The sequence below is a fragment of the Nesoenas mayeri genome (genome assembly GCF_963082525.1).
Source record: "Nesoenas mayeri genome assembly, chromosome: 2".
In the NCBI taxonomy this organism is placed as follows: Eukaryota; Metazoa; Chordata; class Aves; order Columbiformes; family Columbidae; genus Nesoenas; species Nesoenas mayeri.
In genome coordinates, this window is record NC_137543.1 from 144194599 (window position 1) to 144221091 (window position 26493).

At 38.8% G+C, this 26493-nt stretch overlaps 1 protein-coding gene across 2 annotated transcripts in view; it reads right to left on the reverse strand.

Annotated features, from left to right (window-relative positions):
- The window catches only part of LOC308053411 (LIM zinc-binding domain-containing Nebulette), a gene marked incomplete at both ends in the record, with an annotated part of 245672 nt that extends 223095 nt beyond the window's left edge, over window positions 1-22577 (reverse strand). For both annotated transcript variants that reach the window (XM_080364268.1, XM_080364267.1), the window contains 2 exons: window positions 21474-21568; window positions 22509-22577. In XM_080364268.1, coding sequence (XP_080220394.1) covers window positions 21474-21568; window positions 22509-22577 — 164 coding nt within the window. The remainder of the gene's footprint in view (window positions 1-21473; window positions 21569-22508) is intronic.
- Between the last annotated feature and the right edge of the window lie 3916 nt (window positions 22578-26493).

Here is a 26493-nt window from a genome sequence, read left to right on the forward strand (position 1 = left end):
CATCTAGCCACTGGACAGGACAACCACCTTTGGCAGCAGTTTTATAATTCTTCCTAATGCACTCTGATGCCACCACGATCACAGGCTGCTACCCTAGTGGCATAACCAATTTGTGAGGATTGTAACTTCTGACATCCGTTGCACTACTGAATCCAATTAATATGACAGAAGCATTCACATAATCAGCTCACTACTCACAGCAAACAACTTGTTCTTCTCTGGAGATGCCTGTTTCAACCACCTTAAGTGTATTTCACCTCTTAGATGCTTTCTCAGAAATTTTGTTAAGAATCACGTTTTCCATTAGCTTGTTTTTGCCTATTCAGCAATGGGGAAGAGATCCTCTGGAAGCGATGGAGAAGACAGACTAAAAACAAGTCAAGACTATGATACTATTGTTAAAATGCAAATGTCACTCTGGAAAAGACAAACTAGGAGGGATCTGTAGAAAGCTGCAGGAATTGTAAGAGTTTATGAAAATATAATTAATGAAAAACAACTACGGGAATTAAGTTTTTTCAGTCTAAAAAGACAAAGTCTGAAATAGGCCATGGAATTGGTGTTCTAATACATAAAATGTTAAAAAAAGGAGAGCTAACAGTTGTTCTCCACATTCACTAGGAAAGAAGAAGAAGAAAAAACTGCAGAAAATAATATTAATTCCAGGAAGTCTGTGAACTGTAAGGACATAATAGAGCAAGGACTCTTAAGAATACTGAATTTTAAGAACAGATTAGACAAACACATTTCAGAATAATTTAGATAAACTTAGTCCTACTGCAGTGCAATACAGGCTAAAATGATCTAAAGTTGGTTTCCAGTCTTTAGCTCTTCCATGCGCTACACTAAGACAAATGCATGCATTAGCTGTATTTTTATAAGAAGACACAGAGAACAATGAGAATAATTATATTGATTTGTCGTTTAATTTTTATGAGTGTCTTCATAAATATTAATTTATTTCCACTTAGCATAGACAAAAGGACACTCCTCTATCTCTAGGTATTATTACTGTATATCCTTACCAGTGTGTGCTGAGTACAGCTTTCTGTTGCAGACCTTCACTGGGTACATACTTGGTCACACATGCCAAAGAGCTGAAATAGTCTCAGAAATCACACTAGGAACATCATTTCCTTTTGTGTCAAAAATTTGTGTCTTGCGTAGACTACTCCTATGAGCCAACTAAAACAAGGATGAGTGTTAGGTCCCTTTTTCTTTACAAGAATTAACATAAAGACACTTGAAAAAAATAAGCTCTGTTTCCACAGAATCTCCCTTATCCAGCACAACCATCACCTTCTAACTGCCACGGCCTATTTTTTTTTCTCTCACCACAGTTCAGAGCCCCTCCAGAAGTGCATTAGAAAAGGACTCGCACCCCAGGTACAGAGCTCACTCACTCTCATGGCAACCAATGGCAACAAACAAACATGAAGAGCAGCACATGCTTTTAGATAGACTGGGTCTTATCGGCAATAAGGAAGCTTGGGGTTAGAGACATGCTGTCTTCTGGTTTTACGTATCACTGTATTAACTGACACAATGAAAATTAACATTTAGTGCCTAGTCAGATGAACATGACATTCAGTATCTAACCAGATCCATGTTTTTTTCCACGCATTTTATTTAGAGAGAATATTAATATGGGACTAATGTATTTCTACCAGAGATCCCCGTTGACCAAAGATTTAATTAATTTTCAAAGTCAAAAAAATGTAAAAAAATTATGAATTTTGATTATACAGAATCTGTTCTATGAAAAAAGAAAATCTTAATTTATGTACAGTCTGAAGTATATATCTTACATAAGATATTATAAAGGCAGAACAAGAAGTGTAATCATAACTTCCCTTTCACTTCACAGATAATGTCAGAATAATATTTATGAGATTACGGGTACATTTATAACTAGGCCAGAAACTTAATATTAAATGTCTATCTTATAGAAAATTTAGCGACACAAGTAAGTGAGCAGGGAACGGGTCCCTCAAAAAAGAACAAGTAACAATAAATCAAATGGAATTTTTTCCCATTAGTTAAAATATCTGACTATGTAACAGTTTCAGTATTGAATTCTTCAGAAACAAGGTTTTTTTCAATAAAGAATTTTATCCTCTTTCAAACAAAGAAAACACTGTGGCAGATAATAGGTCACTGTGTTCTCCAGCCTCTAGGTTTTTTCAGAAGTTTGTTAATCACTCAGTGAGTAACAGCAAAAACAGTCACAGACAACAGCCATACATGGGCCAACTGTTCTCTGTTAAATCTGGATACAATTTATAAGTTGGACAGTTCATTACCATCAACCACCAAACTGAAACAAAATTGACATTTTGTAATCATGTTTCTTCCTTGGTAAAATACTTCATCCCTATTGGGTGTGAGTTTCACAGATACAGGGGAAATCCAAAGGGAATGCAGAAGGATCTTCATACAGAGTTGCATTTCTAAAAATATTAATAAAGGGGTTTTTTAACCTCATAACGGTAACATTGTTCACCTTAGTTAATCAAACAGAAAAAGAAACTACACCATATAGATAACAACTATTCAATTCTTGCTCTTTCAAAAGCTGTAAGGGAATGTCCCCAGCAGACCCGGGCGAATGCCCACAAAGCAGCAGCAGAGAGCAGCCTCTGCGTTCCGCCACAACAGGAAGCAAACGCTCAAACAGTAGAACCCACATGATGGGAATTGCTCTACCAGCTGAGCGATTCCACGGTCTGAAAGGCAGCGCGATGCTTTGCCATGGACAGAAACCACACTGGATTAAAAAAATGAGAATTCAGGCCCTCCTACAGGCAGGGTGTCACAGGGTTTCCCTTTTCTTTCTAAGGTAAATTCAGCCACTGTAGGACTTGGGACACAACTTTACCCTATGAGACATGTGGTCAATGGAATACGCTGGAGTTGCAGCACTGACTGAAAAGAATGGTTAATGCCAACTACCACCTCCACAGAGCCTGGAAAATAAAAAAGTCTCATGACTAAGAAGCAGAGTATTCTGAAAACACTGCTTCCATTGCCTGCAGAATTAACATCAAGATAAGCAAAATGTTTCCTTGAGCTTTAAAATTAACAGAAAAAGTTACATTATAATAGTATTTGGGCTTTTTTCAGATCCTATCACGAAAGTCAAGGACAGATCTTTATCGTATAAATTTAAGATGTACTAGGTATACAGCATCATGAGCACAGATCTTCTGTCCAATAATTTGTACATCTTCCTTTATAAGTAAATACAGATTTAATAAAAGACAGACAAAACACACCAGAGATTACAAAACAAATAGAGAGTTCAGAGAGAGGAGATAAATTCTGACTTGGATTTAGCAAATTAATTGTGTTTTTAATGAAAGACTATAAACAGGATTTCCATACACTGAACACAAATTAATCAAACCATTCTGAAAAGGCAAATGTAAACTGGGAAAAAAAAAAAATAAAGTAAAATCAGTAGTCCAACAGATCTTACACTAGAAGAGCACAGGGTTCTCTTGTCTGGCTGCAGGGTTGCCCCAGGTGACTGAGATCCTGTATCTTGGAAAAAAAAGGTCTCTGCTCCTTGGACAGCCTACCATACAGTGTCATGGCATCTTTCTGGGTGTCATAAATGCTTTTACCTCACTGTCTTCCGTATGTACTTGCAGAGACCAATCCAATTCTGTGTATTTTTCTTTTTAAAATTTTGTTTAGAAAAATTAAAATAGCAGAGATGCTTATTGCTGAGTTACTCTACCTTTTCCATTAAGATTTTTAAAAGGCATATGACTAAAACCAGACTTTTGTAATATTTTTAATTGGCTGTGAAACACATTTTTTTTGTTGGGATATATGACAAATTTTTTAAAATGTCAATCCAATCTGTAACTCAAAATTCAAAAATATCTCAGCTGAATGAGTCCTGTATTCTCAGTTTTATCTGGCCTCATAACAAATCCAATCTCCATTAACTAACCAATACAAAATAAATTATGTTTGAACTCACCTAATTTTCCTCATAGCTGTGCTTGAGGAATTCACACCTGCCCTTGGCTGTTAGACCCAAGGCAATACTATCATAAATTTCAGATCAATCATAGGATCACAGAACAGCCCAGGTTGGAAGGAACCTCAAGAGATCATTTGATCCAAGCTTTCATGGGAAAAGGAACCTAAATAAGATTATCTAGCACCCTGTCCAATCACATTTTGAAAGCCTCTAGTGATGGAGACTCTACCACACCCCTGGGGACGTTGTTCTTACTGTAAAAAACCTAAGATAAAAAGTTCTCCCAATACAACTCATAGCCACTGCCCCTTGTCTTCTCCATGTGGCTCCTTGTGAAGAGGAGCCTCCTTCCTCTTTGTAGCTGCTCTTTAAGTACTGGAATACTGTGATGAGGTCCTTCTTGAGCCTTCTCTTCTCCAGGGAGAAAAGACCTAAGGCCTTCAGTCTTTCATCATAGGGCAGTTTCTCCTGTCCTTTGATCATCTTTGTGGCCCTCCTTTGGCCTTCTCCAGTCTGTCCATGTCTTTCTTGAATTGTGGGGACCAAAACTGGACAAAGTTCTCCAGGTGCAGCCTGGAGATGCAGAACAAGAGATCACCACACAGAAGAACAAGTATTTTTCTTTTTAAACTGGGATATAAATATTTTGAGATACAAAATGTTAGATTTTTGTTGTTGTTTTTACATTAATGATGCAGGTTTGAATAATACAAGAATCTAAAGAAGGCCATGGTGCAGTGACACAGTCTCCTAGGGGTGAGCATGCAGTGATATGACAGGCAGAGCTCAAAAACAGGCTTAAAGATGGAATGAAAAAACTGGACTCTTTCTTCTCCCACCAACTTGCTCAAAGGCCTATGATACACCAAAGGACTGGGAACATGAGTTGGTAGGAGCTCCAGAAAATGAAGATACTTGGTTCTGACAGCTGTTCAGGGACAGCCATCATCAACTGTCTCTCACACAGGAGAAGATCCACTTCATGAAAAGTAAACCTCTGTATCTGAGTCAGTCTGTGATGATTAAGTTAGCATACCTAATGATGAATATGAGTCTGTTTCACCTATCATAAAATGAGTCAGAAAGACTGAAATCTTAAAGCATTTATTTCTCCACAGACTACAAAAATGGGACTAGAGCAATGATTTCAGCTCACATACATCGGCGTGGGATATGTCAAAGGTAGGTGAGATTAATGCCACCCACAGTTTTCCAGTCAAGGGATACAACATTAGTGGAACAACCATAATAGCTTACAAGCATTTGAAAGCAGGAAGGAAAACCTCCAACTGAACAGAGCCACATGAATGGCACTTTTAAAATAATTATTTCCTCTGAATTCTTGCATTACATATAGAAAAAAAAAATCTGAAGAAGAAATTAGATGTACAAATTTGTAAGGGTTTTTGTAAATTTTTGGGCTTGATAGAAACCTGAATAACTTAATTTCACAAGGAAATTGAGGTAAATATACTAGGCAAAGAGGTAAAACTATTCTTATTTCATTACATAACACCAAGGTGTTTGGCCCTGAACAAAACATACAGGTATCTATCTTAAGAGTTATTTCAGTGTTCTGAGTTGAAGAACACAAGCTTTTTATGCTCTAAAATACATGTAGAACAGCAGACTAAGTTCAGGCCTCATCATACAGGATATTTACTTTTGTTTTATTTATAAATTTGTTTGCATTTTTTCTTGGGGTTGGGTCTGTGTTCAAAGCAGGGTCCAGAATTTTAATAATGCTGCATCTGTCCCAGAGGTGCTTGCTTAATTTTTGCTTTCATAGACATTCTACACAGTGAACATGCTAGTGTTAGAAATTTCTTCATTTCTGAATTCTTCTGCAGTATATTGCAGAGGAGGTAAACAGAAATCTTGAGCCCTTTTTGCAAAGAAATGAAAGAAGATTTCAGGAAACCTTAAAATACAGTAATTGCAAGTAACCAAACACATGCAACAGTCAACACTTCTCTAGATACCTCCTTTAGTTGTCAAAAAAATAAGTTTTACAAGTCTCACAATGCTTAATCTCTAACACACTTCTCATTCTGGGAATGAAAGTGTAACACCATGTAAAAGTGAACCATGAGCCTCTCTCTCTCTTACAGTTTGTTCTTGATATATTCCTGATATCAGTGCAACTCTTATGAAATAACTGCCACGTTGCAATTGCAGTCTCATGGAAGTAAATTGCTAAACCTCAGGATTTCAGACTAAACTACAAACTACAAATCAGCATTATCCAAAACTACCACCAAACTACATACAACAATGTGGGTCAGATGTCAGGTGAGTTACATAAAACATCAACCCGTACAAAGACACTCACTGTAAGATACACTGTGAAGATGGAGATTATTAGAAACATTCAAGTGCAATACACACCCACATTGTGTACTTGCTTTCCTTACAACATCTTTAATTATAAGGATATTGTAGATACTTTATCATAAATCAACAAATCTGTTTCCGCAGCATGTTACTAAGCAACTGTAACCAAGAACTTGTGTAAATGAGATTAAAATTCCAAGGTAACAATATTCAGATACAACCTCACTTTTAATAGCCAAAGAAAGTTGAATGTTTTCATATTAAAGGAAAAAGGTCTGTTTACTGTTGTCGTTACTGAAACAGTTTAGATACATAGTGAAGGTAAATCTGTGTACATCAGTTGTAGGCATTTCCACCATGCAATGAACCATTCAAAGATCTAACAATTCCAGTACATTTTTCAGATGAAATAACTAGAAATTTCTTCAAATGAGTGTCATTATTCATCATATGCCTTTCATTCTTCCACTTAATGGTATTTGAACTATACAAAAATTGATACTACTTCAAATAATGTATTATTAATTATTAAAAATGTTAAGGAAAAAACATCACACTCACATACACAGTGTGAAAGAATAATCCTGTAATACAGTGGGGTTTGGTTTTTTTTCTGCACTGACAATATAAAAGTCTCTTTTCCAATTGTAAATACACTTAACTAGAAGCACCTTTCTTAGAACTGGCTGCACTTGGCATGCATGTCTCCATTATTCCTGTGCTCAGACACTCAGTGGGCTTATCAGGCAAGGTGAGGAAACTCCAGCTCATACAGAGTAGACCAGAATACCCTCTAAGGAAAAGAGGTTGTCATAAGCACATGAAAACTTTCTGCCGCTGTCAGTGCTGCCTTCTTAAAGAGTTTCAAAGTTCAAGTTACCTGACCTTATCCTGAATGCAACTAAATATTTTAAAAGGCAACCCAAATTTAAGTGAGGAAGACTGTTATTTTACTACTTCTGGCTCACAAGAGAGCAGAAATAATTTGCAACGGAGACAGAACCTTTCTGGAGGCAGTTTGTTCCTTGTTCAGTCTGGTTTCCAGGAACTCAGGACCACCACAAGCTCCTTCTGCCCCAACCACACATTCAATTTCTTTGACATTGTCTTTTTACACATACATGCATCTTCACAGTCCTGTTTTCTTTAAACCTACAAAAAATACCCACATTGCACATGCACAGCACCTGCTGGGGAGAAGATGAGAGCATAAACATGTGACAGACATTAATCACGATGCCTAATGCACTCCTGGCAGGCTCTCCACTACCAGGGCAAGGAGAATCATTTAACAACCTGTGTGGATGAAGCAGAAGGGGAAACTTGCCAGCTTTATTCACTCCTGATTTTTATGTTCTTCTGCCTGTTTCATACATTTAAAGAACATATCATAAGAGCAGCACCCTTTCCATTCTGAATTCTCCTGCAGTGACAGCTTGGTCCATACCCCAGCCTTCCTGGAATGTCACATATCTGTACCTCCCCACTCCTCTTCCAGCCAGGCTGTACTTTAATATACCACTGGTCTGTGCTTGTGGTGCCACGCATTAAGTACTTATTTCCCCATTGCTTTACATATTGCATTTCTTACAGAAATGGTCACAAGTCTTAATATTTTATGTCAGTCAAAACATAAGTTCATCACATTCTCCACTATCCTAATATGTGCATCTTCCTGTAAGGCAAATAAAAGCTTTTCTGCTTACAGCAAGAATGAAATCAAATCGTAACAGGATATTCTACTGGGCACATCCCTCGTGATTCCCTGCTGGGGAAAGGGTGACAAATTTAACAGTCAAGGAAGTACAAAAGGCTGTATTTCTTAATTCCTTCCACTGAGAAAACAGAACATGGAATAGGTAGTAGCCAACTTCAATTATTTTTTTCAATTGCTTTTCAGAGACACTATCTACACTACTGTCCCTCTGTGATGGGAGAAGCTTAGGAGATACAAGCAACAGTTCTGAGATTACTATTTGCAACTATATCTAAAAAAGCACCTTAAACTTTTAAAAGATCCTCTTCAAAGCAGTGTCTGAAGAAAACTGCCACCATACTACAGCTCACAAGGTGTTTTCCAGTATTTAGTTCTGTTGATCAACCTTTAATACTCTACACTTATGGCAAGGCTTTTTCAGCCAACTATCCTCACTTTTACCTGTCAGTCCTCAAAACGGTATTCCAGGACATGAAGAATTCCAGCCCTTCATCAGAGACATGTACTGTTTTATAATATATTGGCCCATCAGCTGCATATAACTAACATCTCCTGGATGAAAGGTATTCAACTATGCCACTAATAGGCATTCCACAAACAAATGAAACAACTGACAATAGTGCTCTTCGAGAGTTTCACTTTCAAAATGCTGATACAAATGACATTCTGACTCTGCAGGATCTTCTCCTTTCATATATTCAATGCATTCCTGTCTTAAGGTCTGATTTTTTAGAGGAACAGCATTCTCTAATTTTCACCCATCTATATTGCAAGACTAACACAGCTGAGATGAATTTCTGTGCATCAACAGAATTGTTTATGAATGTCTACTTAGTATAGCCTTAGTATGCCTATGACATATGGAAAATCTTTCCAGCTCAGATGTCTATTCCTACTGTTACCCACTGGTTTCATATCCAACACCTTCCACATACTAAAGGTGTAATTAAGCCTCCTCTACTCAAAAATAATCCCATCGCTTCTTTTGGGAAACTGGTAGTTGCTTGACTACTTGTAGAACTCTGAATGCTGATGCTTTCCCAGCTCTTGTCTATCTACTCCTTAACTTACTATTACCAGAACAGATTACTTTTTAGTATAGTTGCTTTATAGTAGATATGAAAATGATGCCATGAAGGCTTACAGTGCTCTTTATTTAAGGAAAGTGCCAGATTACTTCTTTTCCCTTATTTCGCTTTTGAAAGAGAACTTTTTGAAATTAACATAAGCATTCTCACAAGTTACACTGCAACAGAAAAAAATCTGTAAGACAATAATTTACTATTACATTGTCTAAGTGAACATAACTGCCCAAAATAAAAATTGCAAGCAATCTATGTACTATAATGACCAACATAGTTCTTTCCAGAATACACATTTTTCAAATAATTATATATTTTATGGCTCAGTATACTTTTTCACTAAAATAAGGATGGTAAAACAAGACCCTTATATATATATATATATATATTTAGCGCTTATAGATGCATTTTTTCAAGTCTAGAATTTAAAAAAAAAAATTGTTTAGGTTAAAGTAGGCATGCATACAGCTGTGCGGAAAAATAGAGGAATTACTTTTATCTTTAATTTGCTTACAGTTACTAAGCAGTTATGTCACAAAAGAAAATGTACAAAACCATAACAGGTCCTTTCACTGTGGAAAACAACAAAGTGCCAATATATGTAATTACAGAAGACATCAAGTTCCAAAGTTTTATCCTGTAACTTCATTGCAAGAACAAAAACCTCAACAGATACCCTGTCAGTTTTAGACCTTCAGCCAAAACCTTCCAGAGCAGTTATACAGGAAACGCAGACTGCAGAATGTAATAAATCCAATTCAAAATAAGTTAGATTTGGGTGTTTAAAAGGCATTTAGATGAGGTTCTTAGGGACATGGTTTAGTGCTAGAGTTAGGTTATGGTTGGACTCTATGATCTTCAGTGTCTCTTCCAACCGAAATAATTCTATTTCTATTCTATGAAATTGTTCCACTGAAAACAAACTGGAACAGGTATAAAATTAAGTAGTATTAATTATTATTATGAACTGTTAATCTGCTATACTATCAACTTCAAAGATCCATTATAAGTCTGTTCCTGAATGTTCAGTTCTGATTTCTCCAGTAGAAGATGTATAGTTACTATTAACCGCACATATTCATATGCTACCTGAGTTGCAAAGTAGTGCCTTATTGTAGCAGTCTTTTTGAAGATATAGATCAAAAAGAGACCGTGAAACATTTCCACATGAGACACAAGATGTATGCAACCAGTGCAGGTGGAAAATACAAGGGAGACACATCCGCCTTCCACAGCATGGGCAGCGGTCACAGCACATCAGGTGCTCAGTTATTGTCACAGCTGAGGTGAGCACAGCTGACACTGAACAGCCAGGTGGCTTTGCCAATGCACAAAAAACATGGCAGAAGGCAACAAAAGAGCCTGGTTGCTCCCTGAGCTAAGTCTACATCTCCGGTACAGCAAAAGTGACAGAACAGAGTAAACTATGAAAAAGGGGAGCTGCCATTTTCATCTGGGTGAAATAAGTAGAGAAAAATAACCATTTTTACCCCATTTCCTTTAACTTCTAAAAGTACATTGCAGTCTCCTTTTCATCCATATCCAGTTTGACAAGCTTAAATTTTCCTTTTGTTAATATATTCCACATACAGTATTATTCTGCACAGGAGACATAATCTGACATTGCCTTTTGGGCAGTAAGAGAGACTCCTGCTGCTGACCCAAATGAGCCTTGAAACAGCAGCAGCACGGTCATGAAAGTTAAGCATTTAATCAGCACAAGGAACTTAATGTTACTTTTTTGAATCTTTCCTCCACAAAGACAAGAGTCATCCTGAAAGAGGTCTTCAGCACAAGGAGGAGTTACTAAATGAATAACCTGGCTGCGTGGAGAAGCATGAGCTGGAGCAAACTGACCATTAACTCAACCAAAGCTCAGCTACTTGCTCTTTTTATTCTTCCAGCTTGTTGCACTCTTGTTAATACGGATTTCCAACATTTCTGACACAACTATAATACAAACCACATCTCAGTTTAAATAGTGAGTTCTCCAAGAATGACTGTGTTTTATCTCACTTTTGATCTTCAGATCAAAATGAGCCAAAAGCTCATGACACATCCCAGCTGATCACTCACCACGACTGTACCCCTTTCCTAATCAAAGACTCAGAAGTGCAACCTTTTCAGAAATTTCATTTGCTATTGGTAAATTGAAAAGCTCAAACATTTTTATAAATTAATTATTTCTCTTTTCCATCTATCCTTGCTTTGTCTGCATGCATGCATACTCCATTTTTTCCCTTGTGTAAATAGACACATCATCACTGTTGTTTCCCATAAAAGTCTTGTTTACTAGAGATGTCAATTTCTTTCACATATTTCAGGGGATATTGTTCTTCTAAATATATGTTTTGATATTTTTTTCCTCCAACCTGGTTTTCCCTTTCCCCATTCCTCCTAACAATTTTGTGCTAACACCAGAGTGTTTCAGTAAGTTATACTACTAACTGTTATAATAAACTTCATCTCTGTTTTCTGATAGCCTAATACATTCCTATCAACTATTTCAAAATAAAACTCTCAGACCTTCCTCTGTTAAAGCAAAATTTATACGAAACCCACCTACATGATGAGCCATTCACCAGCTATTTTTTGAATAAAATTCTTCCAGTAGACATTCCTTCTCTTCATTCACCCTCACCAATATCACTTCTCTACTATGTAGCAAATACTAACATCAATAAAGGCACTAGAATCTCTCTGTCAAACACAAACTGTAGCAAAACCTACATATGTATTTTCAGGCAGGTTCTTTAAAACATGGACTGCAACCTCCCTTACAGCACCATCCCAAGCATTCTGCCAGTTGTACCAGAGGTAACAATCTCCTGGTCGACCACCCATGAAGCACTTCTGTTGCTAGAAATCCTCACACCGGCCCTTTTTGTGTGACCTGGCAAATCCAGTCAGAAATTTCTTCCCTCGTGCATTCACAGATGTGCACAACCAATGCTATTCAACATGTGAACACCCTACTACATAGAATGTTTGCCACTCCACACCGTTCGGCAGAAATAATCCATGTTTTTTTATTTAGACAATGTATTTCATCTTACCACTTTCCCCCTCCACAAGCTTAGCCACTTGCATTTTAAGTATGTTTAAAGTCAGCATTTTTAAAAAATCTTTCCCTAAGTATTTCTATTTACGATTTTCTAATGTTCGAAGAAATTGCATTACAAGTATTAAATTCTTCCAGAGTAAAACTGGAACAAAACAAAACCAGCTATTATCATTTAGTTTGCCAAGTTCAAAAAAATATCTGAGGTATAAATAAATTAAAATTCAGCACAAATTTATTTTTAAATTTGTTAAACTGGCATTACATCAATAGACCTAAGTGAAAAATGCTGTCATTTAGAGAGGCAGAACATGATGGACTACCTCCAAACATTTGCTCTCCTAAGGGGTAAAATAAACAAACAAAAAAAAAAAATATATATAGTGTGTGTGAAGCAAGGAAGAAACTTACACTATTCCTGTATAGTCCTAAATTTTAAGAAATCCTCTTTCAAGGGTAACTATGCATTTCCCAGAAAAGCCTTTGCAACATATGCTTAAATGATTACTGGCCAAATTACAATTAGCTTTTCATTTCTAAAACTAAGCTGCTGTAGTCTTATCTCAAGTGTGACACTGATCACTTGTGCCCTCCTCATATTAAGATGTTATGGGATCAGCCAACATCACACAGTTTCACCACAACTGAGCACAGCAGGAGGGCGCCAGGAGAGACAGGTGGAGGATGAGATATGAGAGACAAAATTCTGCACTGCTCATCATCCAGACTTTTCCTCCAGATACAAATAAAAGTTACATAGACAACACAAATAGAAGGAAAATAGGTTGGCCAACTTCAATGCAACATCAATTCCAACATCAGAAGAAAATAACTGATTTTCAGATCAGTAAGGAGAATTAACTGCAGTTTTGGGGTTTTTCAAAAAGTTGCTGTATGAGATGACACAGCTAGGGGCAGCATGAACTTCCTGGTGTTCATATTCAGGCAAAACAGTTATTCAACAAGTACTTCAGCCACAAGTACTTCACTCACCTCTTTTTACAGCAAACTTTCCCCTTGCAAGCCCTGCCTACTGTCTCCTTTTCAAGGAACCTCAACATCATACAGTCAAACTCTGCCCTCAGTGTAACTTCTACAATCTCTAAATTTAGCAAGGTTTCTGTAAGCACTCCACGATGTTCAAAATCATGAAAACAACATTAATTCACCACTCAGCCAAGATTGCACATTGTCTGGATAATGACAGTAAGCTCCCACCAACATTATATGTAAAAAGTCAAAAAAGCTTTTTGACACTGAGCTGACTGGCATGATGTCATTATTCTCTATTGACATCACCAACCGAAAATTCAAAGTGACATGAAAGATTGGAGCATACATCTATTTTTCTTCAAGCTTTATAAAGTATACGGAGTACATTAGGAGAGTAGGTTTAGTTGCAACCATCAACAACATTAGCAGAGCTACACAGAACTTAAAATTCAGCCAAGTGAAAATACTTTTCAAGTTCTTCAGCAAATATGATAGGAAATTACATGGTTTAGAACATTTAAAACCCCAAACAGTTAAATCACAAAGCTGTTAATGAAACATACCATCAAGATTACAAAGGCTTGCTACAAGTGGTTATTACCACTTCCAAAACTCGAACTATGCAATGCAAGCAATGCAATGATTTTAAATAAAAAAAATCATCTATTGTTCTTGTTCTGTTGCCTAAATATTTTAGTAAATATAACAAAACAAACTTCATCACTCTTTAGAAATGAGTACAGGAAGTACCAGCTGTTAAGAAAAATCAAGAGTATGTTGAGCATCAACAGTGGCTAAGATACTAGCCATCAAAGAAAATCCCACTTACTGAAATTGTGTCTCAGTTACTACAGTTCCCTAAGAATATATGTTCAATGTATTCTATGACTACAGGTCCTGAGGAGAAGCACATGTTCTTCCTTGGAAAAATTATCTGCAGTCTATGATAACCAATGACCATATAAATTAAAACCACATATTTACTTGAGTCAAGATATAAACGGGCAACAAATCAGGACTTCACACAGCAATGATTTCTATAAGCACTTCTTGCAAATAGCCCTGAATGCCATGTTTATTGCAGTCTTGCATAAAAATAAAAATAAAATATATAATATTCATTTGCACATTTCCTATTTATTTGCCCAGCAACATCCTAAGTAACACTAAATTGTAATTGTCCCTTTGGAGCAATTACACCAACAGGCAGCATAGTAAGACATGAATTTCAAATGCAGACCCTATACTCACATCAGGTACTACACCTGACAGTACTGGCTCAGTGCAGACCGGGGATTCACCTGGTCTAAGAGATAAAAAGGTATGACTCCTCTCCCTCGGGGCAGTGTTCTGCTCCACCTGCCCCAGCAGGGAAGCAGGCTGGCTGCCGCTGAGCTCCAGCACTCTATGGTGCTCCTCACAGCCTACAACAATGCAAACCAAGGAACCTGTTAGACCACACTGTGTCCTCTCTCTGCACCCCCACCAGCATGTGCATGTATGGTGTCATCTGCAGGTCTTGATCAAACATGAAATGAGGATACAGTCCACTGAACATGTCGAAATGGAACCTGATAAATGTTTTTGCATCCCACTACTCAGAAACACAGGCAATCGAAACACAGCCCAACTCTTCCCAAGATCTGAGTGTCAGTGATGATTATTCTTTAGTAATTCCTTTGCAACTAACCACCTCACACACAGTATTCAGCAACTCTGACAAAATCGTCTCATGTGCCTCATTCAAAGAGTTTAAAGATATGCATCAAACACTTTTCAGAGACTCAAATATATTTTGCCAAAGAAAGTCCTTCAATTGTTCTAGCAAACAGGCTCAGTTTCTTTTCCTACTTTCCTTTTCATTACTGGATACTACCAACACTAATTTGGACTCAATACTCAACTAATCAAGGAAGTTATCACAGCACCAAGCAGCAGGAATGTATGTTCCCTCTGCAAGAGTACTTGTAGCTGTCCCTCATATTTAAACAGAGATTGCATAAATATCCGTAATAATTACGCTCTTTCACAATTTTGTTTTCTTTCTTACACAGAACTTAGTGCTTGATCTAGCGCTCCATGAACAAGTAGAGAAGATAAAAGTACCTCATCCATTTCTCACTGCTCACTACAGAAGGCAAAGCTGCATCAGACCGCAGAGGTACATCCTGCACCCAGCACCCTTCCAGGCCTTCAGCTAGAGACCCGGCTGATGAAATTAAGATTACACTTATTAAATTTGCAATGTGCTTACAGGCTCTCTGGTGGGAGGGTTGATAGGTTGATAGGAGGGGCTGTAAGCACATTAGAGAACAAAATTAGAATACAAAATGAACTTTACAAATTGGAGAAACAGCCTGGGGAAAAAATGGAGATTTAGTTCAATGAGAACCAAGTGGATGATTCTCTGCTTAGCCAAGAACAGTTAACTGCTCAGATAATGGAAAATAACAACTGCTGAGGTTGCAATTCTGCCCACAACCATCTCAGTATAACTTAACAATAGTTTGGGTTTTGCAACAAAAAAAAATGGCAGACTGTATTGGGACTTAGGAGAAAAATTACGTATGAGTTGCACAGGCACACTTGCTATTCTACCTGCTCTGGTATATGTGCCACTGGGTGCTGCAATTCAAAGAAAACATATATATATGGACCATTTGGAGATAACTGAAGGTAGAGAAACAAGAATTACCAGAAAATACAATCTACAAGGAAATAGCTGTTTCATTTAACGAAAAATTGGCTGAGATATGATAGCTGTTTTCAAATATTCAAGTCCATACTTATGGGATGCTGAACAAGAAATAATGGACTTAAATTACATAGGCGTGTTTGGTTCTGATTTGACACCCTTACCAGCTGTTTTTCTAGTTGTTCTGTTATTTGCATTACTCATTTTATACTATATCTTAAGAAGAAAGTCTTCAATACACAAAGTGAATAAAGTGATTAAGTGCAAGTCCTTGCCTTCTAGGAGGGTTTGCATGGGAGTTTCTGGGTTTTTTCTTTATGTAAGAATTACCATTTGGGGCTGGCCTATATAATAGCTTACTTTTGATCAAATCTAATAATCAGAAACAGCCCTAAACCAGGAGAAAAAAAAAGAAAGAAAGGAAAAAAAAAAGAAAAAAAATAGCTGTAAGGTTAACCATGGCAGAAAACAATCTTCCTCCTCAACCCAAACTCAGTTTTACCCATTTACACAAATCACGTGTTATTCAGTAACAGCTGACGATGGAAAATTAGGGGGGGAAAAAAAAAAAAAAAAGTTTACTCTGTGGACTCTCTTACTGCAACTCTTAAAAGTGGCTCTATCACATTTCAGGATTATTCTTCCTGCTCCTTACCTACCCATTTTCTGTCTTCCTGCCATATTTAAATTAAGAAATAATCACCTGCTGAAATCAATGCTGAAAAATGAGATAATGCTAGCTATTTTTAGTAAGAATAATGTGATCACACTTCCAGTCACCCTCTACAAGTTTTCTGACTGGCAGAAATAAAACTCACTCATGTTTCACAACTAATATCGAACTTCTATACACAAGTTCACCTTTCAGGACAATGGATTCCATTTAATGGCCATATTCATCCTCTGATTACCAGTGACTGCCTCCACTTTCCAGCCCATCTTACTGTTCAGAAACTTGTACCATGCTCTTACCACTTCCAAGCTGGTCTAAAACAATTTTGACATTTTTCATCCCTTCCCTATAGTATTTTAAAATGTAAAGTTTGACTGCAGTTGAAAATTGAAACTGTAGTATAATTCTTCTAACAACATCACAATACTTAAAATATATTTTTGTATCTATTTCCTATTGGCATGAGTTAAAAAGAAATTATCTAGGAAAAAAAAAGTTACGAGCTTTTCTTCAAGTCAGTAATCCACGCTAAGACTGATGACAGTAGATTTAAATTTCAAAGTTATGTAATCATTCCATATGGTGACTGTCATAAATAAAAACTTGAATGAAGCTACCCTCTGTGCAGGCGATTAGCACAATTTTAGATACTAAGTATTTCAGGATTTCTTCCATTAGTGAGGGTTTTTGCCTTTGGCAAGAGGGTATATCAGGTCTGCAGAAGCTTAAGCTATTAGGTTTTGAAGAAATTAAAAAAATACATCTCTGTTGGACATGTTCACACATGCAGGAAGCCTGTTTGCATCAGCAGGTATAGCTATCGCAGAGAGAACATTCCAAAAATACACATTACAGCTTCTACATTTTGCATAAAAAGTAGTCTTGTGTTTTGGTCTAGTGAATCTGTCAGAAAAGTATTTATATGAATATTCGTAAGAATAAGTTACCATATAATCATCCTACATGATTCAATCATTTAGCAAGCTTGAGAACTAGTACACAGATGGTTAGTTGCCAAAATGCCATTCATTTCCTTGCATCATCTTGGTTATTTGCAGCTGAGAAGAATCAGCTCTGAGTTTGCAAATAATAATAATAACAACTTTTCTTCTTATCATTTCCATCTCTATTAAACAAATATTTAATACTCTATCTGCAAATATTGAAGTGGGATAGGGCTTCAGATCTGCATTAAAGCCACCTTGATTTAACAAATCATTGGATTGCCCAAACCATTTTAATTGTCTGGACCCTTTTTTTACCACCTATATGCACATTAGGAGAAACAAAGCATGGCTCATTCACCTGCGTCAGGCAATGCATAGCACCCAGCTGAATTGCAAAACCTGACTACAAGTCTGAGCCCTTAGTCTCATCAACATTATTTAATACATCAGGCAGCTCTCTGGCAATGTGGTATATTTAAAGTCACATGGGAAGTAAAAGACAAGACTAAAGGCGTAAGGTAAACCTAGCAGCATCCACATGCTAAGCACCTACAAGCTTCAAATATGCTGTATGTGAGGCCTTTCAGATCAAATGTAAATGCAAGTAAAGCAAGAAACACAATACCATAAACCACAAGAGTACTGTACTACTTGGAGGTCCCAGCTGAGATAAAAGCATGATATTCCAGGTACCACACAAATAAGCAGAGAGATACTATGCTAATTCAAACAGCTTGCGAATTATGGAAATAATAAAAAAGATAGAGAGATTGTATAATGTTTTATCTACGACAGAACTAATATGTTTAAAGGACACAGATCAAGGAACTTCATGGCAATTCTGCAATACAAACATTGTTCTTCTCCAAGCCATACTATAAACAAGCACACATAGACAAAGTTTTTCCCTTATAACTTAGTTACAAAATCTTTCAGAAATCTACAACTTACAAGAGCAGGATGAGAAGTGCAATACTACACAACTCAGCTTCTTCACCAATTCTACTACGCCAGTAGCCCAGTCACGACTTTTACTATCAGTGTATCCTTATCACAAGGAACATACACAACCATTTAACCGGAAACGTGACAAGATGCTCAACAAAAAGTTTGCCTTTAAAAAAAGTAGAATCCTACATTTACAAATACTTTTGCTCTTTTCCAATGGACACTGAATTGGAATACTTCACAATATATTCCTTCTTGGTTCATTATTTCCTGTTAATTTATCTGACTGTACTCTCTTACACCAAAAGTGTAGTTTCAACATTGAAAAGTTAATACATTTTTCTTATATTAACAGAAGCACAATCATGTTCTACAGTTAAAAGTAACTTCTGATCTTTGCCAGTAATGCAGAAAAAACTATTAATTTCAGCACCTGAAAAAAGAGTGGAATATGTTAAATTCAAAGGTCAAAATATACTCAAGTGCATTGTCTAACCTGTGACCTAACAAATAGATACAGAAATTATTGAAGTCATGTGTTTTTTGACTTGCCCTTACAAAAAGCTACCTATAGCTTCCAAACCTATTAAACAACTTCATGGTATTGCTCTCCTGTTCAAATTAGTGCATACTTCTTCACTCTTATCTACAAATTACACTCTCATTGATGGATGGCCTCAATAAACAGTCTAACAGTAATTGCTCTTTGTCAAGTGCTTTTAGGTGTTCATATGAGTAAATTTGCATTCTTTTCTTTGCAGATTTTATGATCAAGAAGTATTTAACATCAAAATGGATTTGCCTTTTACTAGTAAACACCAGCTAAGACACATTATAATTTGAAATACTATAATAGTGTCTGCTTTGCAAATAAGTAACCTTTGAGATGCAAGAGTACTGTCAAAATATGATCATCTAAACAACTGTATTTTCAAAACACAGTTTTGCATAAATAACCTTCCTTTGAAGTATATTAAAGTTTGTTGAAACCACAAAACACACCTTGGTCTTCCCTTAGTGGATCCATAAAGCACTTAATTTTTTTTACATTATTTAAAATATCTCTATTAAAAAAAAAAAAAAAAAAAACTTCACCAAAATTTAAGAACAAAATACACATCATTGATAATACATATCAAATTTTCTCTCTTCTTTAATAGAAGAAACCCACTCTTTCATGGTTATACATTTTTTCCTCCTGTTTCATACATCAGGTTTGAGGGGCATGTCAAATATAGGCATCATTTTTCAAGGATCACTATTACAAACCTCATTAAAGCAACCACTAGGAAGAATAGCACCTAAACAGTACATAAAAAAATCCATCATACTTATTCCCCCTCAACCATAAATAGAAGGACATACCACATAGCTTAACTACATAGATAAAAAACTCTCCTACAACAGAAGTTAAATATGCACAGCATGAAAACACCAATGTACAGCATGGAAGAGACTTTGTAAACAAACAGCATTATTAAGTACAAGTATCTGATTACCTAAGAAAGAGCAAGCAACCGAAGTATCATCGCTGATATTTAACCACAAAAATTTAGGTAAAAGGCATCAAAGTATTATCAGTGTTTTAATCACTGTAAATGATGTAAGCCTGTACTTCAGCTCCAAAAGTACCAAAAGCAGAGTCCCATCTAGGGCCAATAACCTTTAGGTTAGTCTCAACTTGTAGTTTGCCACCTGTTGAAGCACGAATCCCCCTTCCTACAGAGCTTTCTCTACAGCACACAAGACTGGCAACCGACCACACTTTCTTACAAAAGGTCTAATGTCACCCCCATACACTGCAGGGCACATCAAGGAAAGCTAGAAATGTATGTGTGTAACTCCATATGTTCCTAAAGCAATCTAAGTACAACTGTGCACATTGAAACAGGTGTTTCAAGTTTTGGCAGCACAGCAGTTTTTTTTTTAAAAAAAAAAAAAAAAAAAAACACTCATATTTTAGACAGGCACTGGCTGGCTTCAATTTTAGCCTGGAAGAAATGAGCATATGCTGTTGAACTATTCTGTGAAGACCAGCCATAGACTGTCTACCTCAACATGAAACAAATATTTTAAGATGAGTATAGGAAAATATAACTGAAAAAAATTACAACATGTCTACAGTTTCAAAATTCTCTCTTAAAACCTATGTTTTAAGGAGGTAAAGGTGAAATTAATAACAAAATATGAATAGCACATAAGATCAAATTTGATTCCAAATTCTTTAGAGATAACCTTCTAACAAAGCATATTATAACTGTTTCTAAAGATTAAAACATACTGAAATGCACTTAGCAAGTCTGAAAAGCATGGTGCAAAGAACAATAAGCAACTTTTTTCTACATGTTATCAAAATGCTCTTCTGCAGTATTTGCAAGCCAAATATCAAAGCAGTCCTCATATCCACACAACAACAAAATCTAAAAGTGGAATACAAGCTGATTATACTCTACAACCAAAATTTATCTATTTTCCTTATAAAAATCTAAGAGAGAATCAAAATACAAAATAGCATGAAGCACCTGAAGCAGTGATTTTGTAAATATCTAGTTCAGTAATCTGAGATACACGAACAACATAACAGTTTTGAAAATAGGTTGTCATGCTCTCTAACAGGATATTGTCTCTGGTAAATTACACAGCCGAGAAGCACTTTGTTTGTTTTCTTACTACAAAATGCTGATCAGGTCCATAACCCTGGACAGAGAACTGCATAACGGAAACTGTAATCCAGCAGACCAATAACAAATGTAATAGGAGTCAGGACCAGATCCGACAGTTACTGGGAGGAAAGGACCTGTATCCCAAGACCTGATATTAAAACACTGCCTAAACACAACAAAATCAAATATTTTCATTTTCCGTCTCTTCAATTCAAGTAGAAAAGGCCATCTGAAAAGATACTAAACTGCTTTAGACTGCACTGCTACATCTCTAGATTAAGTTTTCACAGAGCTATTTGACAATATTCATGGCCAAGTTTTCTTTTCATGTGCATTTCTGCAAGACTTGACATTTACAATACTTACGCATTGCAATAAGGTTTCTTTTCATATCCTTTGTAGTTATTCATGTTCAGAGCCATTTTGCAAACTTCACAGTGGAAACATGCTTTATGCCAGTACTGTAAAGAAACATAAAGAATTACTTACAATACTGATGTTCTGAAAGCTGTATTAGTGTACAGTAAATGTAGAAACAGCCACGCATCAATATTTTGGCCATGCATTATAGACCTCTGTAAACTAAGTCAAAATAATTACTTTCACGTGAAACCAAAGCTGCTTCTGAAACACTCTCAGAAATGTAAATTCTCTGCTAAAGTGAATGCCAAGACCTCCACACGCTGACCTTGCCAGGATTATTTTAAAGATAACCGAAGCAAGAGTTTGACATTTTGCATCGTTAAAGAAGAAAACGACACTGCTTGCTAGAACACAATACTACGCGAATAAAATCACTAACTAACGTGACGGCTGGCTTTCTGGTACACTGAACAGACACTAAATTTAGCACATAATACAGTATTTTCCGCCGGTGGCTCCTACCGCCTTGCCTTTCTGAGGACGGTAATTTGGCGCATCTGTCACGGCCTCAGCGCTGTTATTTACGCAGGGACCGCGCTCGGCGATACCCGGCATCACCCAGGGACGCCCCTGAGGGACGGGGCTGTCGCCGCCGCGGTGCCCCGGCGACCGTCCCGCCGAGGTGCCTAGGGCTTAAGGGGCAGCCGAAGCCGGCCCAGCTCGGGGAGGCACCTACAACTTCACTCCCAGGCGCCGTCACTCCCCGTTCGGGTACCGCAGGGACTCTCCGGCCCGCCGCGGCCCCCGCTCACCCCCCGCCCTGCGCCAGCGCGGTGACACGGCGCCTGTCGCCCGGCGGTGGCGGCGCGGATGCCGGCGCAGCGGCACCCCTGAGGCGCTGCATTTGCCACCTGCCGGTTCAACCCGCTTCCCCGGCGGCCCTGCCCGGCCCTGCCCGCCCCGCCGGAGCCGAGGGGAGCGGGGCGCAGGGAGGGCACGCCCGGAGGACGCCGTCCCCGCCCGCCCGCGCCCCAGCACCTTGTCCAGGCAGTTGACTTTCTCGGTGGGATAGACCACTTTGCCACAGCGGGCGCACTGGGGGTTCATTTTGCGGCTCCTCTCGGGCGGCAGCTCCCGCGGGCGGCGGCGGCCGAAGCTGCTGTGCGGCAGGCTGGACTGGACGGGGCTCCGGGCGATCGATCTACCATCCCCTGCCCTGGCGGGGACGCCGGGGGTCCTCAGCGGCTGTCGGCGGGCGAGTTGGTCATCGGCGGCGGCTGGGGAGGAAGCGGCGCTCCAGCTGACTGCAGCTCGGCAGCATGTGTGAGTGGGCGGGCGAGGAGCCGGTGCCTGTCGCCCCCGCCCGCTCGCCGCCCGCCCCCGCCGCCTCCTCCTCCTCCGTGTGCCTGCGCGCTCAGCTCCCCGCACCGCGGGCTGGGTGACTCACGCCGAGCCCCACGCTGCAGCCGCAAGCCAAGCCCTCCGGCGCGGCACAGCCCGGCCCGCAGCGAAGGGAGGGAGGAAGAGGAGGACGAGCCCCGCGCCACCGCCCCGAGTGGGGGAGATGACGGGCTCCGCGCCGCCGCCCTGAGGAGCGGAGCGGGGCGGGGGGAGGACGCCGGTCTGCGGCCGTCTGCCGAGCGCACCTGCCCGACGCTCGCTGAGGCGGCACCGGCCGCTCGCCCCAGCGGGAGGAAGATGGAGAGCGAGAGCGAGGGAGCCGCGGGGCAGCCCGGCTGCTCCCCGAAGTTAGGCCCGAGGCCTGGCCCCGTGCGGGGCGGCGGCGGCGGCGCTGTGCGGAGCCGGCGGGGGGCCCGACCGTGTGGGGCCTCAGCCTTACGGCGATTTGACAAGCAGCCCCGCGATGCCCGATAGCGGGGTGAGGAGCGTCTGTGCGTTCCTCCCGCTGTGTGTCCCGATTTGTTTTCTGCTTGGTATTGCTGCCTTTCCGAGGCTGCGCCTCCCCGGGGCACACCAGCCGTCCCACGGGGCACAAAGCTCAGCCGGAATGGTAAATTCGGCTTCTCAGGTCAGCCTTTTGCCATTCGTTACTTCCTCGTTAGTGCTGTGGGAACGGTACAGCAAGTCATCCATTTTTCCTTAGCTGTAGACTTGTTTAACTACCTGGGATATAAACCATGCTGAGGAAAGCGCTTAAGTAAATGCAGCGCAGCCTTTTCTGAGGGTTGTTTTCAGAAGTGCAGCACTCTGTGGTGCACAGCATGGACAAATTCTGCACATACTTGGGCATTATTAAGTAATAAGAATGCAGTGAATACTGGAATACTTGGCTATAATTCTGCCTTAGCAACCCAACTTTTATGCACTGGCTGTTTAAAGGCAGGGGGAGAAACAGTTATTTCATTGAAATTAATAATATATGTGATTAAATGAGAAATACCTAATCAGGCTTTAAATATTACATGATGGAAGTTGTAGAGCTTCTTCTGTCTCATATAGACATAAACATCTGGCACCCAATGAAACTAATAAGGTTGAGACGCTGGCTGTGCTGCAAGCAACAGGAAAGCAGATTTGCAGGCTTGTTTTCTGCTTTGGCTGTCTTGGTGCAGTAGCAAATAGACAAACTGCCAACCAGCTCTGTTTCCATCCTGCAACCTGTAGACTGGTCCGTTTCAGGGCAAGTGCTAGTGGTTTGCAGTTCTCAAAAATCCCGAATCAGATTTATTTTTGCTGTTGTTTCTAACCAAGTTAGTTTTGATCTGGAATTTGAGATTTGTCTTCTCCCTGTTGGTCAATGACAATAGCATGATCATTTTTCACAAATACCTGAAGACCAGTTTGGCCTCAGTCAGAAGCCAATTTCTGTCTCAGACAGAAATAGTTACACTCTGCAGTGCAGTGAGTCTCATCATCTCTGTGCTGTACAGATTACCTTACGCTCTCTGTTGGACCGTCTGACTGGCAGTGAACAATGGCTTTTATTCAAGAAACTCTGAATGCTAGGCATCTGAGTATGTCAGTAAAGAAAACCTGAATACATGGTAAGTCATTTTTTCCTGCAGGAACTGTCATTTGCAGTTCCATCTAAGATCACATCTGAGTTGAATTAGGCCCAACATGTAGGTAAAATACAGAGTAGTAGAGTAGTGATTCTGTAGAAGGAACTGGGATGGAAACCCAGCTGAATTAATCTAAGATAGAGGGCAGTGAATGTTACTTATATGAAAAAAAACCAGCCCTTTCTTAGCTGACTTGATTCTTAGGATAGATTCAACTGGAATAACTTAGAGGTGAAAAGGCTCTGTAGCTCATTAGAAATAACTAGAGGCATACAGTTCCTCCAAAGCACTACTATGAAATCTTTGAGATGGGGGCTTAATTCCTGGAAGTTCCATATTATTAAAATCACATTCAGAGCCTTCTCCTCAGTGTACAGACAAAAATCATTTGGATATTACCCTCAGTCTCAATGCTACAATGAAATTTCCTGCCTTATTCTTGAAGGGAAAACTTTCATTAACCAAAATATGAACACTAGAAGTGGAATAGTGAAATCAATAGGAATACATGCAGTTGTATCTGAATTGAGTGTTTTGGCAGTATAAAAGCATTTCAGTATTTTCATTCCAATACATTATTTCAGGATCCTTTTATTAACTTTTATTAGTTTTCTCCACAAGGGGGGAAGAATAGTGTCTGAATCACGGTCTTCATTTCCACAGCACAAAGCGCTTTCCTCATCAGCCACAACTTTTTTTCTAGTGCTACTGTAAGGAAAAGCAGGGAGAGAAAAATCTACTTCACCCATGATTGATTGTGAGAAACCAGTGAAATGTTACTCATCAGTAGTCTTTCCTTCTTCTGAGTAGGTAATGATGCAATGGTAAAGTCCAGAAAAGCAAAATACAACCATGCTGGTTGTCACTGACTAAGAGCATATAAACAAAAGACTACAAAGCACAGAAGGGGAAAGACCTCGCACTGTAGCTGAAAACCTGTTGCCACAAGCATGGAAACTAACAGGTCGTGGGCCTCTGTATATGGTCCAGCATTGATTTCCAACTGATATGTATGTATTATCAAGTTATAAGTAGTGTCCCAAGATTTTAGGTTAGTATACTTATCTCATCTGGTGCATTTCAGGGCTGTTTATCTAGCCTAGATGATTGAAAAGTGGGTGTTTAGCTGAGCAATGCAAATCAGCAACACTTTCAACTAGACACTTTCTTCAGCATACCTACAGTGTTCCAAGTGAGAAAGACCTTCTGGAGCAGCAATGTTACAGCATCAGAAATATTATGACCAGGTAAATGGTGATTACTAAAGTTGCAATTTCTATCAGGTAATACCATCACCAGTTGTATGCCCTGGTTAACAGCTGATGCCCCAATTGCAGTGTCATGATTTGGTCATTTTTCTGGAATAAATATGACAACATATTCTTATACTCTGAAGGACTGTTGTGAAAATAACATTTGGTGTATTTCACTCATTTTTCATACCTGATCTGTTCTTTTTACATGTATAAAAGTTGGGATAACTGACAAATAAAGGTCATGTACTTAAAATACTATCTTACTCCTGTAAACAGTTTGTCGTGTTTGCGTAGAAGTTCTAGCAGATAATAGGTATTGTATCATATTTAAGTGGAAGGATGATCTCATAGTTCAGTCACTGCATGGAGAATTGCAGATGAAGCCTCTGAGCAGTATTGCAATACAGATAAATAATGCTGAAAGAAGATTTGTGAAATTCTTTGTCTATCCTAAATTATGTAGGAAGGGAAAACATTAAACCTATATTAGCTGGCACAGGAGTTGCCAGTCAATTTTGACCCGTACTGTTTGAGCTTACGTTTAACCACAGAAAAGAAGAAACTGCATAGTTACATTTGAAATAGGAGCAATGCAATTTTAATGTGACCTTGTTTAGAGCTACCCGGGGTGCTGTTAGAGAAATGTGCTTTTAAATTCTCTACTGTGAAAGAGTAAGTTATACTCTTCGTATGCAAGGGTCAATGGAAGTATGTTTTCAGCTTCAGCTATAAAAAAGCTAAAAC